This window comes from Mytilus galloprovincialis, chromosome 10, assembly GCF_965363235.1.
Source record: "Mytilus galloprovincialis chromosome 10, xbMytGall1.hap1.1, whole genome shotgun sequence".
Lineage (NCBI taxonomy): Eukaryota > Metazoa > Mollusca > Bivalvia > Mytilida > Mytilidae > Mytilus > Mytilus galloprovincialis.
Genome location: NC_134847.1, coordinates 65,046,111 through 65,064,959, shown reverse-complemented (window position 1 = coordinate 65,064,959; position 18,849 = coordinate 65,046,111). Strand labels below are relative to the sequence as shown.

At 30.6% G+C, this 18,849-nt stretch overlaps 1 protein-coding gene across 3 annotated transcripts; it reads right to left on the bottom strand.

Moving 5' to 3' along the window:
* Positions 1 to 3,284: 3,284 nt before the first annotated feature.
* On the bottom strand, positions 3,285 to 18,800 carry LOC143048128 (uncharacterized). 3 transcript variants are annotated; one of them, XM_076221615.1, is made up of 5 exons: positions 18,607 to 18,800; positions 11,335 to 11,372; positions 10,627 to 10,820; positions 5,200 to 5,313; positions 3,285 to 4,589 (listed from the first exon to the last, which is right to left on the bottom strand). In XM_076221615.1, the coding sequence occupies exons 1-5, from the start codon at positions 18,672 to 18,674 to the stop codon at positions 3,696 to 3,698; spliced, it is 1,308 nt and encodes a 435-aa protein (XP_076077730.1). In that variant the 5' UTR covers positions 18,675 to 18,800; the 3' UTR covers positions 3,285 to 3,695. The 3 variants fall into 3 exon arrangements, with proteins under 3 accessions (XP_076077730.1, XP_076077732.1, XP_076077731.1); XM_076221617.1 differs by having other exon boundaries at positions 3,286 to 4,589; positions 18,629 to 18,796; XM_076221616.1 differs by having other exon boundaries at positions 3,287 to 4,589; positions 18,643 to 18,800.
* Positions 18,801 to 18,849: the final 49 nt, after the last annotated feature.

Here is an 18,849-nt window from a genome sequence, read left to right as displayed (position 1 = left end):
CAATATTTCCAAGGGCCTAACTCTAGAAAAAAATACTTGTTCAGCTCTGATATTTTGAACTGGTCAATGACATTGATGATATAAACCTACATGTACATTTATGATATAAATTTAACAAAAATCTAGAAAGAATTGTACATATTAGAGCTTTCATAAGGCAGTTTTCCATATAACTAGTATTTCCAAATTCATTAAAATTACAACTGAAAATATTGAAAGAAAACAACAAAAAAAGTGAGCAATTTATATATTCATAAAGGGGCAATTGTGTATGAATTTTTTAACATTATGTCAAGGCAAACTAAAGTTAAAGATTGGAAACAAAAAAATCAGTAATTTTATTTTCATAAAGGGGGATAACTAGAGAGCAGTAAAAGTGACACTACATAATTTCTTATTTGATCTGTGTTTTATGGTTATAAGCATTGTGTACAAGTTTGTATACCATTTGGTAGAGTAAACTTAAATTAGAGAACTGAAACCAATTTTTAGTGACATAAGGGTCTAGAGGATGGACATGGTTAACACTTAATGACCCTTCAGCATAAAAATAATATTAAAAGACAGAAGCCAAAAAAATTGTAATATTTATTTTTCTATATTATAAACTGTAGAATTATATTACATTATAACAAAATGTTTGTCATTTACCAGTACAATACAAAAAAGTTTTATTTCAATGTACTGTTGTATCCTTTAAAATATTTTTAAAATAAAAGATGTAGTATGAGGTATATATTGTTCCCTAATTTACACAAATCTCTTGCTTTTGAGTGAAAGGAAATAATTATACTTAACAGTACAGAAGCAGACAACAGAAAGTAGACAGGTTAGCTTACAAATATTAAAACTTGGTACATGTACCAAATATCAAGAAGCTATGATTTTTTTCTATGTATACATATATATCTTAAAATGATTCATGCTGTATTTCATACCAATATGAAGTATGGTACATAAAAATTCAAGAACTCATCCTGTAGTTTTGGAGAAAAATATAATGTGACAAAAATTTCTGATAATATACTGGTATGTGCATCAATATCAAGAACATACCAAATAGGTGGCAAATATATAGTACGGTAGATTATTGAAATTACTGAAAATATGGCACACAGTAAGATTACAAATATAAAGATTGGTATCAAACTTTAAGTTGCTTTGAAAAATTGGACAGAAATTGGTGACAGACAGACAAATTACTTGAATCAATTGATGTAAAGAGGTTAACCAGTGTAAATTCACTAGAAAAAATGTAAAGAATAAGAGATACACAAGGTACATTAAAAACATTTATAAGGTACATCATAAGATAAATCATGCTTCAGTGATTCTCTAAATAATCAACCAATTTTTTCCCACAAAAGAGGGTGGGGTGGTGCAGCCCCCCCCCCCCCCTGGATCCATCTATGATATTGGAAGTAAAATAACAGGTGTTAAGAAGTACCAATACTTTTGTCTACCTACCCCTTGAATCCAATTTCACATGGCTTTTGTTATCATCAGGTATGATTAATTTTATATACATCAAGTTACAAAATCATTTGTTTAGTCAAACATTAACATATATCTGATAAAAGTTACCATTTCAATGAATAAAAAGTATTGATACATGTAACAAAATATCTACAATGTTTGCTGTATTCAGAGAAAAATAATTTTTTTCTTGTTTGAGAACAGAATTTGAATCCTTTTTATCCTTTTATCATAAACAATACATTTTTTGCTTTTTATGTGAAAACTGAGGTCAGATAAAAAATCTTATATTCTACAATAGACACTTAATCTGTTATTCTTGTAGCAAAAAAAGATATAAGAAGAAGTTTTATGAATGTCAATGAGACAACTCTCCATCAAAGTCACATCTTTAAAATGTAAACCATTATAGGCCAAAGTTATAAATTTGTAATGTCTAATGTTTAATATCAAATACAATTTTTGTATGGCTCCACCAAATAAAATGAAATATTGGGTATACATCAATGATACAGTAACCCAACAACACAACAAAACAAGAAATGGATCAATTATTAATAGAATGAAATGTTATTAAACAATGAATTATGGTCCAAATTGAACTTTTCATTATAAGGATATATAAATGTAAAAAAATGGATAATAAAGTAGAATGCATGATACCTTTTAAGGCCACTAATGGTGCCTTGAATTTGGAAAATTATTGTGAATTCATCAAATATCATACTTCAGATGTTCACAAGGCATGTTTCAGTATTTATGTATTTGAATGTTGTCTTACATACAATTGTAGTACAAAATTGACAATAAAACCTTATATTGACATCTTGCCATTAATATTCACATAAAATTGGCAATTTTGTAAGACAAGGCTATACCAAAAATTTTTATTTTGCTACCAGTTGTGTTTTACAAAGACATGTGTTCAACATATTTAAGGGTAAGACCTTGTTCTTTTTTATCATGTCATTAAATATACCTGAAATAGCCATTTTAGGTCAAATACTGCAATTTGGACATGTTTAGGATTCCTACAGTATTTTTCAATGTGATATCCCAAGTCACCATTCTACACAAAATTTTACAGCTTACACAAAAATGTATATAAACTGCATTATAAATTAATGAAATTAACATAACTTTGAAAGGCTTCAATAACTTTTTTGCAATTTCAGGTGCCAAATGAAGGCTCCTCCTCCATTAAACAGATTCCGTTTAAGGGCATACGATACAGTTACAGTAATGACGTTGCTTACGCAAATTGTTATTTTCGCAACGTCAAACTGTGATTTATCAGGAAATTATTCAGTTTTCGACTGATTTTTATTTCATTCAAACTTATTTAACTTGAAAATGGGTTCATGGACCCCTCTTTTCTAAAATGCCATTTGGCCATGAGATTATGTGTGCCAATTTTCATGAAAACGTAAATAGTGAAGAAAAAAAATTTCATAAATATACAGCAAAAAATGATGTTTTTTTCTACACTCATGAACATTTGATAAATATGAGTTATTTCTGAATAAAAAATGTATAAATTTTTAGGATACTTATAAAATACAGAAATTACAAATTATTTAACAAAAAACAATTTGTGTTTATATCTTTTAAAACAAAAAAGTTATGTCTTTCTTTCGAAAAGGAAAATACGGCAGAAAATCTGAATTTTGAGCAAATATACAAAATTTCGACCTCATTTTACTCAAAAGGTGGCACATAAAGGTATATATTTTATTACATATTTGATTTAATCAGGTAAAAAATAGTCTATAATACTCTATATGGATTTTTTTTATCAAACTGTAAATACGGGATCAAAACTGTATCGTATGCCCTTAACTAAAGGTGCACAACTTGAAAAGATGTGTAAACTATGTGTGAAGTTTCAAAGAACTGGATTGAAAACTAAACCAGTTAAATTGTTAATTACACAAAATTTGTACACTTTTATTGCCTTTTGTAAACAATGCTGAAATTTCCCAAGTCTTAAACATGTATCAATAAGGAGCACAGGTAAAGACCATGGTCAAAAGTGTGAAGTTTTTTTTTTACACTCAGACTCTTGTTTACATAGATCTTTGATGTAAAGTATCTTTTCAACTGTTGACACAATGTTGCTTACATATGCCTGATACTACAAAATGTAAGTTACACTGTAACACAACATTATTCTGTTTTACATTAGTTCATGTATAACAGATTTTACTGTACTTCTTCTTTTATAAAGCCACATCAGACTGTACACATTCCATTTCATACAAATGTTCTTTGTCAAAGAGAAGATTACATGCTAAACCAGGTTTATCACAATTGTCTTGCAGGTAAACAGTAAATTTTGATATGCTGCAGTTTGGACAAATCTTCATGACCTCACTCCTCCCAGCTGGGAGTTTACAGTCAAGATCATCCACTAAATGCAGAAGCAGTTCTTTCATTAAGCCACCATGGCTTACAATTAAAACATCTGCTAGGCTTGGTGGACTTGTATCTACATCATCAAAACTACTATTACGACCTGAGCTTATGCTTGACACACTTGGAAGTCTGTGTTTTATCAGAGGAGAGATAGTCACATTTGGACAACAACCATATGGCACAGAAGAAAGAGGCCCTTTTACATTTGAGATGTATGAAATGCCATTATATCTACTTTCATCCTTCTCACTTCCCTGATCAGATGCCAAAGTTTCACTCTGGCTTGTATATCCTGAGCTATTGGAGTCGGAACTTTCAAATGGTTTGAATTCTTCATCAATCAAAGTTAAGTCTTTGTCTGTACATGTATTTTCAGATTCAGAACTGCTAACAAGACTGATACTAGAATTTGAAGAAGAACCACTTTCATTTTCATGCTTTGGTTTCTTTTCATAGTCCAAATTTTGTTGAGTACTCAATGTTTCATTCTTGTTTTCAGCGGAGGATATTCCACAAAAAGACTGACTCCTTTGACAGTAGAGTTGATGTCTGTATTTACGATTACTGTTCCGTCCTAAGCTTCCTCCGTGTCTTCTTTTTATAGAGCAAGGAGTATAATCAATGTCTTCTTTTTCATTGATAAAGGCAAAAAGTTGCTTGCATAGATCAGTAAAAAAGGATTTTGCTCGTTCTCTTAACTGTGAATATAAAAAAAGTTATCATTTATGGAAAACACTGATAATGGTCATGATGGTTTTCAGTATATTTAACAACTTTATTATCCTTTGGTCTTAATATGCTTTGTCTATATTTCGTCATGTGTTTCTTTCTGACATTTGACGTGGCTCAGTACTTATACATCCTGTCATTGTGTTATTTTCCATGGTTAATGTTTGTTAATATATTTATTTGTTTCTATAGTGATTAAGATGATAACACAATGGTGACTGCTGTACCCATATTATTGACATTTTTACCTATTGTTTCTGTTTGTTTTCTTCACACATCATTGTCAATATAATAGAATTTTATGTGACTGTCATACAAGTGAGAGATTGAATTTAGCTAGCTTTAAAACCAGGTTTAATCGACGGTTTTCTACATGAGAAAATGCCTGTACCAAGTCAGGAATATGACAGATGTTATCCATTCGTTTGATGTGCTTGAGCTTTTGATTTTGCCATTTTATAAGGGCTTTTTGAATTTTCATGGGAGTTTAGTATTTTTGTGATTTTACTTTTTACTACTAGACCTTAAAACATCTTATTTTAACAATTTAATCAAACAATTAATAAAAAAAAAGCAAACCTGTTCTAAAGTTTCTCCACCAGGTGGAGTATAAGTGTGAACAGGCTTTTTATTTGCTGCCCTTGCTGCCTCTAGGAAATCTTTTGAACATTTTCCCTCTAGCATTCCAAATTTCTGTAATAGATAATAGAAAACTGTCATACTTACATCCTATTATTGTAAACATGCTCATTTTCCTGTGTATATTATTATATTTGGCAGCATTTTGTTCAAGGTTATGGTTGTTTTTCTGAAATTTATTAACATCTAACCCCTTATTTTATTGACTTGTATTTACATTGTGTCATAGATTAAATTTAATCGTTCAGTGTATATTCATTTGTTTGTGTTAATGTTTTTTGTTTGAGTTAAGTCATTTCAATTGATATGTCTTTCAATGTTGTGATGTTAAACTATTGTTACAGGAAAGGATGAAGGTTGGTAAAAATTTAAACCTGCTGCATTTGTTTGCACCTGTTCTAAGTAAGGATTCAATGTTTAGTGGTGTTCGTTTGTTGATGTGGTTCTGATCTTATTGCGAACCCAATTGAACCTTTCCATAGATTCACCTGATAGTTACCTGTCCATTTAAACTTTTGGCAGTTCTATTGTCCCATCTAACAAATACAACAGGTATTTTTCTTTGTATAGTTTATTCACTCAGACCTTTAAATTTCTTCTAAGAGAAATCTATCACTCATTGATTAATCTACCTGAGTAAAAAATTAACTGCTAAATTAGATGGAAATAACATGTTTACTATTTATAAAAAACTGTATATGAGTTTGAATGTATTATATTTTCAATCTGTTGAATGTAAACACTGATTCAAACATTAATAAAAGTTGATTTCTGAAAAAAATCAACATTATTCCAATTTTCGAAAAAAAAAAATTGATTAAAAAAACCTAAAAATGTTGATGTTTATATATTAAGGCCTTCTTAAAAGTATTCTATAACTAAACAAAAACTAAAAGATGCAAATTTTCATACGAACAATACTTTTTTTTTAAAAACAAACTTTTTATGATTAAATTATTATTTTTTTTGAACAGATTGAAAAAAATATTTAATCTATTTTAATAAACTTCAAATTACAGGCATTTTTTTTTATGTGAAAAATGTAATTTACATCAATTTAGCAGATAAACTTTTTACTCTGGTAGATTAATCAATGAGTGATAGATTTCTCTTAGAAGAAATTTAAAGGTCTGAGTGAATAAACTATACAGAGAACAATACCTGTTGTATTTGTTCAATGGGACAATAGAACTGCCAAAAGTTTAAATGGACAGGTAGTTATCAGGTGAATCTATGGAAAGGTTCAATTGGGTTCGCAATAAGTGTTTCTCATTTTTTTATATCCATTAGACTCTTAATTTTCCTGTTTGAATGGTTTTAAACTTAGTTAGTCTAGTCTTTTTTGGGCCAGTATAGCTTGATGTTCAGTGTGAGCCAAGGCTTTGTGTTGAAGACCATACTGTGACTTATAATGGTCTACTTTTACAAATTGTAACTTGGATTGTGAGTTGTCTCATTGGCACTCATACCACATCTTCTTATTTCTATATAATTGAGGGCCCTCATGGGGTTTTTGATTATGTGATTACTTGGCCGTTTTTTTAATGATTATTTGATTATTAAGCCAAATATTTCATGATTATTTGATTACCTAGGACTGTATTTTTAGTTTATGATTATTTGATTACTAAAGATAAGCAAATATTTAATGATTATGTGATTATATTGGCAAAAAAATGGTGATAATGTGATTACTAGGACCCCCCCATGAGGGGCCTCATAATTCCAATTCAAATTAAATTAAATAAGTTTAGAAGCCATGTTTGTTAATCTGATCTGATCTCATTCATTATTTCAAATTATGAAGACCAACAACATCTATTGTATCAAAATACTTTGTGCAATCAGTTTTAAACCAGATGCTCCGCAGGGCGTAGCTTTATATGACCGCAGAGGTTGAACCCTGAACAGTTGGGGCAAGTATGGACACAACATTCAAGCTGGATTCAGCTCTAAATTTGGATTGTGATTAAATAGTTGACACAGCATAGGTTTCTGACACAGAATGAATGTGTTCTAATGAACTTAAAATTTTTGTTTTCTCTTAGAGCAATTCACTATGCTGTTGAATATTAATCCTCTCAAAAAAATGTTTGAAGAAATTTTCTTTTTTATTTATGAAATTTCAAATGAGAAAAATTGAACCCAATTTTTTTAATCACATTCCCCTTTCCCTAATTCCAAAACTAATCTCAATTAAAATTTCTAATGGAGTTTGCAACAATAACTACTCATTTAAATACATCATAAAATATTAAGATGTAAAAAAACTGCTTGTTATCACTGAATGGTAAAGATTATTTTAATTTATCAGTTGGTAGTAAAAAGTGAATATACATTGTATATTGTATATAACAAAGATTTAAGTTGATTCTGGACAAAGAAAGATAACTCCAATTAAAAAAAATCTTGCTATTGCACAATATTTTGCAATTAGATATTTCTTGCTTACTATTCTGGACAAAGAAAGATAACTCTAATTAAAAAAAAATTTGCTATTTCACAATATTGTGCAATTAGATATTTCTTGCCATTGCGCAATACTGTGCAATTGAAAAGACTTGCACAATACTTAATATAATAATTTTGGATCCTGATTTGGACCAACTTGAAAACTGGGCCCATAATAAAAAATCTAAGTACATTTTTGGATTCAGCATTTCAAAGAACCCCAAGATTTCAATTTTTGTTAAAATCAGACTAAGTTTAATTTTGGACCCTTTGGACTTTAGTGTAGACCAATTTGAAAACAGGACCAAAAATGAAGAATCTACATACACAGTTAGATTTGGTATATCAAAGAACCCCATTTATTCAATTTTTGATGAAATCAAACAAAGTTTAATTTTGGACCCCGATTTGGACCAACTTGAAAACTGGGCCAATAATCAAGAATCTAAGTACATTTTTAGATTCAGCATATCAAAGAACCTAACTGATTCATTTTTTGTCAAAATCAAACTAAGTTTAATTTTGGACCCTTTGGACCTTAATGTAGACCAATTTGAAAACCGGACCAAAGGGTAAGAATCTACATACACAGTCATGACAGTTAGATTCGGCATATCAAAGAACCCCAATTATTCAATTTTGATGAAATCAAACAAAGTTTAATTTTGGACCCTTTGAGCCCCTTATTCTGTTGGGACCAAAACTCTTAAAATCAATACCAACCTTCCTTTTATGGTCATAAACCTTGTGTTTAAATTTCATAGATTTCTATTTACTTATACTAACGTTATGGTGCGAAAACCAAGAAAAATGCTTATTTGGGTCCCTTTTTGGCCCCTAATTCCTAAACTGTTGGGACCTAAACTCCCAAAATCAATACCAATCTTCCTTTTGTAGTCATTAACATTGTATTTAAATTTCATTGATTTCTATTTACTTAAACTAAAGTTATTGTGCGAAAACCAAGAATAATGCTTATTTGGGCCCTTTTTTGGCCCCTAATTCCTAAACTGTTGAAACCAAAACTCCCAAAATCAATCCCAACCGTTCTTTTGTGGTCATAAACCTTGTGTCAAAATTTCATAGATTTCTATTAACTTAAACTAAAGTTATAGTGCGAAAACCAAGAAAATGCTTATTTGGGCCCTTTTTGGCCCCTAATTCCTAAAATGTTGGGACCAAAACTCCCAAAATCAATACCAACCTTCCTTTTGTGGTCATAAACCTTGTGTTAAAATTTCATAGATTTCCATTCACTTTTACTAAAGTTAGAGTGCGAAAACTAAAAGTATTCGGACGCAGGACAACGACGACGACGCAGACGCCAACGTGATAGCAATATACGACGAAAAATTTTTCAAATTTTGCGGTCGTATAAAAAAATTACTGAATCTGTATGTATTTATGAACAATCTAATTAAAAATTAATCTCTTCACTCACACATTTTTTAATGTTTGGTCGCTGTGTGGGAGTGACCTAGCATTAAAAAATGAGTGAGTGAGGAGATTTAATTTCAATTAGATTGATTTATGAACAGCATATCACTAAATAAAACACTTTTTGTATCACTCACAGGGCCATTTTCAAAAAATTCAATATTTTCAAGGGGCACAACTCTTTTAAAAATTGTGATCAGCCACCATAACAGGAAATTTTGAAAATATTTACACAAAAATGTTTTTCTCTCAAAAATAAATTATATAGGACTTTATCTCAGGAGTAAAGACTTGTATTTTTCTTTTTGGGTTTTACTATTTTTAACCCACTGAAAATGTTAAAAAATAGGAAAATATAGAAAAATCTACAAAATGACTTATCTTCCCTTTTTGGAATGGAGCTTTCTCTTTCAAACTGGCTTCCACCCAATTATCCTACCATCATTCAAATTTAAACTAATTAAAATTAAAAACGTTTTAACTTTATGTCAATATTGTTACAAATCATCCAAAATGAGGGCCCAAAAATGGGGGTTTTGGTGGTGGTTTTTTTTTTAGAAACTGGTACTTTTTTACTGTTTTGGTTGCTATGGTTACCATGGTACTGACATTCAATTTTTCAAAACAAAATTTGCTTTATGTTGGGAGATGGTATCTTCAGTTGAAATTTTATCCAATTCTGATGACCCCAGTGAATCACCCCCTGCATTATTCTTACATGGAGATGTACTTTCAGGGTCAATTAATACTTTTTAACTTCTGTATTTGATGACCTTTTCTTTCATGATGGCCTGTCTGTAGGAAACGAATTGCGTTATTGTTTTGTTAGAATATTCCTAAATTCATTACTGTTAGTATGAGATTATCTTTATTTAAGAAATTTTATGACAAGGTCACCCAAAGCATGATGCTGGTTAGTCCAAATAATTATGACATCTTGAAAGGCTATATATGCTGTAAGGCATCAAAGCAAAAATGTCTAATGGCCTTTCAAGATGTCATAATTATTTGGACTAGATGCTAGTACTTGCATTTGTATTAAGAAGCATAATTATTATAAATGTAAAATATGTCAAATTAAATTCTAACTGGATGGGTTTGACCGTTCCTAAGATCAACAGTGTGTTAAAATTTCAATTATTTCATTGAAGCATATTCCAGTTAAAATGAAAGTCAACCTGTGCTCAGTAATCTCACTAATATTTTAAATATTTTTTTTGGATTTAACTGAATGGAAACCAATTTTGTCATATACAGAAGCAAAATTGAAAGTTCAATGCTTCAAAAAGTTTTTGGATGATTCTCATAATGGAAGCAAATTGGAGTTAAAGTCTTCTGAATTAAAAAGTATCACCCAAGCCGATTTAAGTTTAATAAAATCATCAATATGTAGAAAATCTTATACAGATCATGTTAAATTATACACTGAAGTTGAACTGTATAATGCAAGAAATCAAGATTTGATGATAGCATTTTTACCCTTTCTCTCAAACGTTTATCCTGTAAGATGTCAGCCTTTTTAATTTTGTTAACATCTAGTATAGTCTGTGCTGTTTGGCTTGCTCTTGACAAATCACTTGAAAAAATGTGTGTAAAGCATTCATTTTGAAGTCTTTTTCCAACCAGTGTGGCTTGTTGCAATCCTACCTCTGACAGGGGAATGTCCTGCTGACCTTCAATTATATAAACAGTGATTAATTCATGAGGAAAACATGAATAAAAGTTACATTGCATTTAACACAATTTTAAAATTTTGTTATTATAACAGTATTTTTTATAATAATAAAAACATCACAAAAATTTCTGAATTTATAGTATAAACTTAGCATGTTCAGTTTAAACTTTGTCTTACAAAATAAATCACAAAAATTAATTAAGATAAATGCTACTTAAGGGAGATATGATCATTCTTTCTATTAGAGAAACAAAATGTACAATGGTATTCAATAAAAATACTATTACCAAAATACATATACACATGATGTGGGACTATTGTATATGTTACAGTCCCAGTTTTGATACAATGTAGTTATTCTGCTCAGCTGTACATAATAAACACGAAAAGTCTATAAATAAATACTAATTTTATCAAATGAAAAACATGATTAAAATTTCACCAATACAAGTAGATAAATTTTATATTCAATGAGGTATTATTGTAAAATTTATACATATTATTATATTTACCTTGCATAATCTTCTGTCTGTTGTATAAGGTCTCCCCACTGAAATGAAAAAAAGGCATCAATCATTAGAGGCTTGCATGAAATGACCTACTCATATGAAGCAGAAAGCAGTTATATAAACAACTGTAACATGCTGATTGTGCTTTCTTTTCTAAAAGACACATATTCAGTATACATTTATAGGTATCAATATGAGTTAAGAATGTAATGGTAATCATAGAATATACTTAGAATGTTATGGTATCCATAGAATTTACTTATGACTTGTTGTTACATGCATCTAAATTCTATTCATATGTTGTTTTACAATTATTATTGTCTGTATTTTGATCACGCCTCTATTGTGCTCTTTCCAATAAAATATTGAAATTGAAATTAATATATACTATGATATACATCAGTACCATACTCTTCGCGTATATTGTTACTGTGAACTTATTATTTGTTACAAACATGTTACAATAGATTAACACTAAAACCTGAGTCACAATATTCCATCATGTCATCCTGGTGCAGATGGTGGGGGTTGGATAGCCTGGGTACACATCTTTTAGAAATGTCATATATAATAACTGACTATCTCTTTTTGGTTAGGTATGTGTTGCTGAGTCTTTAGTTTTCTGTGTACTATTTGTCTTTTTCTTTTTTAGCCATCACATTGTTTCATTTATCTTCTTATTAGGCTGACTTCATACAGGCAATTGAGAATTGCAACTGACTAAAAGCGACTGAATGCAAGTATGGTGAACAACAGGGCGACTAGTTATTACTTTTGACTGTCAGGCAAAGCGAACTGTGAAGTTATCGATGGGATAGTGACCTTATCTCCGCAGACGCCTGCTAGTGTGGGCCATTGCCAAGAATCTGTCCGGTTTAAGGAAGATAACTCAATTTGAAAACAATTATTTTTATCGACAAGGACGATAACCTTTCCTCGCTCCATATGGGGTCACTTGTTAATTTGTCATATGCAATAAGACGCACAATTAAGGGGTTGACCACTTGTGTTTTGTAAAGATAACTTCAGTGAAAACCAATACCAGATGTTATCTATAAAATCCCAGTTGAAACGTCTCAAGATGTTTGGTCCCACTTGGTAAATATAAAATGCATATAAATAAAAATAGATATTATTATTTAGAATGAATTGAGCATCAAACTGATTGAAATGTAATTGAAATTTTAGTACAACTATTTTACGTATAATTGGCCGAAAGGCTGTTGTCTTACGATTCTTTTTTTATTCACATAATCTGATGTTCAGTAGTTGTCGTCCGTTTATGTTGTTCAAACGTGTTTCTAGTTTTTTTTATATAGATTAGACTGTTGGTTTTCCTGTTTGAATATTTTCTTGGTGTTATTGATTAAGCATATAATAGTTCGTTTGGATTTCCCGTTGTTTTCATTGTTTCGACATTTAACATGAGATCTGTCAAAACATGTTTAACCCAAGGCATTTTTTTACTTGTCCCAAGTAAGGAACATCTAGCCTTTGTTTGTATTGTGTGTGTTTGTTCAGGGTTCTCACTAAGGATTTTTGAAGGCGAGTCCAGGAATTCGTCATTTTTGGCCATGGTGAATCCAACAGCAAGAAGAAGATATATCGCAAAATAATGTAATATTTTAGTCTCTATTGCCTAACAAAGCAATGAAATGTCATTCAATTCAGATTACTTTTAAACTTTTGCTATAAAATGAGTATATTTGTGTTTAACTGTGTTCAGTTTATGCAAAATATTTCAATCTTGATGCATCTGTGGACTCGCCAGTTTTGAAAATGGTGAGTCCAGACAGATTTTGATGAGTCCAGGACTCATGGACTCGCCTTAGTGAGAACCCTGTTTGTTATTTTTTTTAAAACTTGGTTCATTTATGTTACGGAGTTTGGTGTGGCGTTCTTTTCGCTGAAACGCAAACCAGCGCATGCTAATATTCCGTGTGCTGCGTTAAAGACCAATTGGTGGATTTGGGCCGTTTTCTGCTCTTTGGTCGGATTGTTGTCTATCTTTTTTACACATTTTTCGTTTCCATTCTCAAATCTATCATATAAAGCTACAGTTACTTAAAGCTGCTTTCAACCATGTTCTTTGTTCCTTTGGTAATGGTGACATGTTATCTCACTGCCAATCATACCACCTCGTCTTATTTTGTAAATTATTGTATTTACTTCCAAGTTAAATCAGAGACATATAAATAAGTAAATATACATATATTTATGTATATTTATAATAATACAAGCTTCCAGAATCGTTTCCACCATATATCCACAGGTATATAGCCTGAAGCTGACATGTTAATTGTCATACAAGTACCTGTTCAAAGCTAACAATCTTTATTGTTTTGTGAAGAAATTATTGACTTTTTGTTCAATATTGTTTCGGTTCAATGAATTTTAATTCAGTTAAAGAGCTTGGAATAAAATAAAATGACAAGGAAATTCTAAACAGCAGTTTATTTTCATTTTATACAAGAATACTGTTGTATTTAGATATATATGTTAGTTTCGATTATTTTAGTCATCGACAAGTTTCCTTTTTACGGTGAATGTAAATTTATATCATCATGGTAAAACGTGTCTTGAAAGGTGCTAAATTTCAAATGTATTGTGCGCACACATTATTCGTATATTTAGTTTTAAGAAATTAATAACAGAAACTTGGTTTTGATGAAAAATCTATTATCTGATTTTAACTTGCCATATCAAGTGTTCGAATTCAGTGGTGTATTCTATATGCTGTTTTATGCACTGTTAAAGTGCGACGAAATGGAATTGTGATTGTGTATTCAAATCGTGATAAAATCGACTTAAAAAGGTTATATGAGTATTGTTACGAAAAAGAGCCAAAAGACCAGTTAAAATGCAACTAGTCACTGGGGGAGTTTTCTCATTGACAATCTGCAATCATACAGCTACTGTTGAAATAATTGTTTTATCAAATATGAATAGAAACCATTTAATCCCATTGATTAAAAAAATGTGATTGAGTATTGATAAAACACTCTATTTAAAAGCATCTATTTACAGTGACTTAACTGTAAGTGTTGCTATCCACCAATTGCAACTTATTCAAAATTCTGACCAAATTGCAATTTGTTTCATAAAATCAAATTGTTCAACTGGTCAGAAATTTGAACTAACTGCTGTAGAAAACCACAGTCAAGTAGTGAAAGTGCAAGGTGATAAAATAAAACATACTTACAATCCTGTCATTTCCATGCTGAAGGCACTGTTATTATTTTGAATTGCTATAAAAATGTCCAAACTAAGCTTTCATATAGTTTTTCTTTCTAAAAGTATTCTATATTAATAAGAATCAGACATTATGTGAATTAAAACATTTCATATTCAGTAAAATATGTGTAAAATTGCAATATGTTTGTAGGAAGTGTCCATGGGGAGATAATCATTTTTTCTTTCAAAAAGTCTTTATTCAAAAGAATAATATTTTAGGTTATCTCCCCATGGAAACTTATCAAGAGCATATTGTTATTTCACACATATTTTACTGAATATATGATGTTTTATTTAAAATGATATCTGATTCTTATGAATAAAGAATACTTTTAAAAAGAACCAGATGCTCCGCAGGGCGTAGCTTTATACGACCGCAGAGGTTGAACCCTGAACGGTTGGGGCAAGTATGGACACAACATTCAAGCTGGATTCAGCTCTAAATTTGGATTGTGATTAAATAGTTGACACAGCATAGGTTTCTGACACAGAATGAATGTGTTCTAATGAACTTAAAATTTTTGTTTTCTCTTAGAGCAATTCACTATGCTGTTGAATATTAATCCTCTCAAAAAAATGTTTGAAGAAATTTTCTTTTTTATTTATGAAATTTCAAATGAGAAAAATTGAACCCAATTTTTTTAATCACATTCCCCTTTCCCTAATTCCAAAACTAATCTCAATTAAAATTTCTAATGGAGTTTGCAACAATAACTACTCATTTAAATACATCATAAAATATTAAGATGTAAAAAAACTGCTTGTTATCACTGAATGGTAAAGATTATTTTAATTTATCAGTTGGTAGTAAAAAGTGAATATACATTGTATATTGTATATAACAAAGATTTAAGTTGATTCTGGACAAAGAAAGATAACTCCAATTAAAAAAAATCTTGCTATTGCACAATATTTTGCAATTAGATATTTCTTGCTTACTATTCTGGACAAAGAAAGATAACTCTAATTAAAAAAAAATTTGCTATTTCACAATATTGTGCAATTAGATATTTCTTGCCATTGCGCAATACTGTGCAATTGAAAAGACTTGCTATTGCACAATCCTTAATATAATAATTTTAGATCCTGATTTGGACCAACTTGAAAACTGGGCCCATAATAAAAAATCTAAGTACATTTTTGGATTCAGCATATCAAAGAACCCCAAGATTTCAATTTTTGTTAAAATCAGACTAAGTTTAATTTTGGACCCTTTGGACTTTAGTGTAGACCAATTTGAAAACAGGACCAAAAATGAAGAATCTACATACACAGTTAGATTTGGTATATCAAAGAACCCCATTTATTCAATTTTTGATGAAATCAAACAAAGTTTAATTTTGGAACCCGATTTGGACCAACTTGAAAACTGGGCCAATAATCAAGAATCTAAGTACATTTTTAGATTCAGCATATCAAAGAACCTAACTGATTCATTTTTTGTCAAAATCAAACTAAGTTTAATTTTGGACCCTTTGGACCTTAATGTAGACCAATTTGAAAACGGGACCAAAAGTTAAGAATCTACATACACAGTCATGACAGTTAGATTCGGCATATCAAAGAACCCCAATTATTCAATTTTGATGAAATCAAACAAAGTTTAATTTGGACCCTTTGGGCCCCTTATTCTGTTGGGACCAAAACTCCCAAAATCAATACCAACCTTCCTTTTATGGTCATAAACCTTGTGTTTAAATTTCATAGATTTCTATTTACTTATACTAACGTTATGGTGCGAAAACCAAGAAAAATGCTTATTTGGGTCCCTTTTTGGCCCCTAATTCCTAAACTGTTGGGACCTAAACTCCCAAAATCAATACCAACCTTCCTTTTGTAGTCATTAACATTGTGTTTAAATTTCATTGATTTCTATTTACTTAAACTAAAGTTATTGTGCGAAAACCAAGAATAATGCTTATTTGGGCCCTTTTTTGGCCCCCAGTTCCAAAACTGTTGAAACCAAAACTCCCAAAATCAATCCCAACCGTTCTTTTGTGGTCATAAACCTTGTGTCAAAATTTCATAGATTTCTATTAACTTAAACTAAAGTTATAGTGCGAAAACCAAGAAAATGCTTATTTGGGCCCTTTTTGGCCCCTAATTCCTAAAATGTTGGGACCAAAAATCCCAAAATCAATACCAACCTTCCTTTTGTGGTCATAAACCTTGTGTTAAAATTTCATAGATTTCCATTCACTTTTACTAAAGTTAGAGTGCGAAAACTAAAAGTATTCGGACGACGACGACGACGCCAACGTGATAGCAATATACGACGAAAAATTTTTCAAATTTTGCGGTCGTATAAAAACTATATGAAAGCTTAGTTTGGACATTTTTATAGCAGTTCAAAATAATGACAGTTCCTTCACCATGGAAATGACTATAATATACCTACAATGTTTACAAACTGATAGACTCATTTTTTAACAACATCATTAAAGTGGAGTTAAAGTCTTATAGGATTGTACATGTAAGTATGTTTTATTTTATCACCTTGCACTTTCACATTTTGGCTGAACAATTTGTTCAATATTTTGACCAGTTGAACAGTTTAATAAAACAAATTGCAATTTGGTCAAAATTTTGAATGAGTTGCAATTGCTGAATAGCAACACTAACAGTCAAGCCACTGTAATACAATGCGTTTTAGACTACGATTGCATTCTCATACTTTATCTAATATCGGTAATTATAAGCACGTGATAACAGACACAAACAAAAAACTTTGAATATAATTAACTTCAATTATAAAAACGTGAATTTCATATTATTTAGTGTTTCGTAATTCCTTCAGCCCTAAACCAAGTTAGTACAAAACGTCGTTTACACTATATCACATGAATTATTATGTCTCAGTTTGACTGTATAAACTAGATTGTGTAACAGGCTACAATCTGTTTACACAAACAATTTATCCTGTTGTCAAATAGAAATTGATAGAATAAAAACTTAAAATCTCCTACTTTTAAATCAAATTTGGTGCAAGAAGACAATAACCAATTTAAAAATAAACTACACCACATTAAACTATAACTTTTCATCTTTCTTTAGGTCACAACAGCTAAGGAATGTCATCAGTAAAAGTACTTTATTTATTTTTTCAAAGCTGACCACTTCTCCTAAAAATGACATTTTCTGTAAGAATAACGACAAATGTAGCCATTTGACATCACTGTATGAAAAATCTAAATTTGTTGCATGAAGTTTAAACATTATTTTAAAATAATTTATATCATTAAAAAGAAGGCACATTAAGGATAATGATGATCAGAACAGCTAAGAAAAGAACTGAGAAGAAAATCGAATATCGTATGTTAAAGATTATTTTCCATATAACGTCTATATAATGATTGTAGACATGTAGGGTATCTGAATTCACGCATGCGCAATGTCGATCGGACTGATTCTTGACAATGCCTGGCAATAACGTAAGAATAACACAACATAACCAGGGTTAGGCATACCTGCCAAGTTTTCAAAATGCCCATGGGGGTTTTGCATGCAAGATGGCTGCCATACTCCTAAAAAATCTTCAAGGGGGCCTTCAAATACAGTGTAATGTTGTTTTTTGGCTTCTTTATACTTTTATAAGCCTCAATTCATTGTAAAATTGATTGTTTTGTTAAAATTGTGGACATAATTGCTCTTTAAAAATTTCAATTTGGGAGCCTCCATGGGGGAAATCCCCCACGGATAGTGACAGTTGGCAGGTATGGTTAGGGATTAGATCCCGCTAACATGTTTGACCCTGCCACATTCTGTTAGTATGTGTCTGTCCAAAGTCAGAACCTTTAAATTCAGTGGTTGTCATTTGTTGCTGTGACTGTTAAATATTTGTTTTTCGTTCATTTTGTGTACATTAATCAGGTTTAGTGTTACCATTCTAAAAAAAAATATTATAAGGGTAAGTACAGTCAAGTGGCTGACCGATCATGTGATGTGAGATATTGAGAGGATACATTTGTACTTGATACCAGGTCCTTTTTCACTTTCAGCTTTTGTCAGACTGCATAGCAAACCTTGAAAGTCACAACTTACTAGAAGTCTTTAAAATATTCACTTGTGTTTACATACTGTCTAACAAGGGTGATTGAGAAAACAACCATTCTTTTTCCTGCTTCAGAATTCTTCTTCAGTAATACATGTAGTAGTTACTGTAGTACTAGTAGTAGCCTTCAACTTCATTTTCGGGGACATCCCAGACAGAATTGACAGACGATGTAGTTTTAGTTAAACAATATTTCATTGGTCAAGTAAATAAAGTTCTCCAATCAAAAGCGG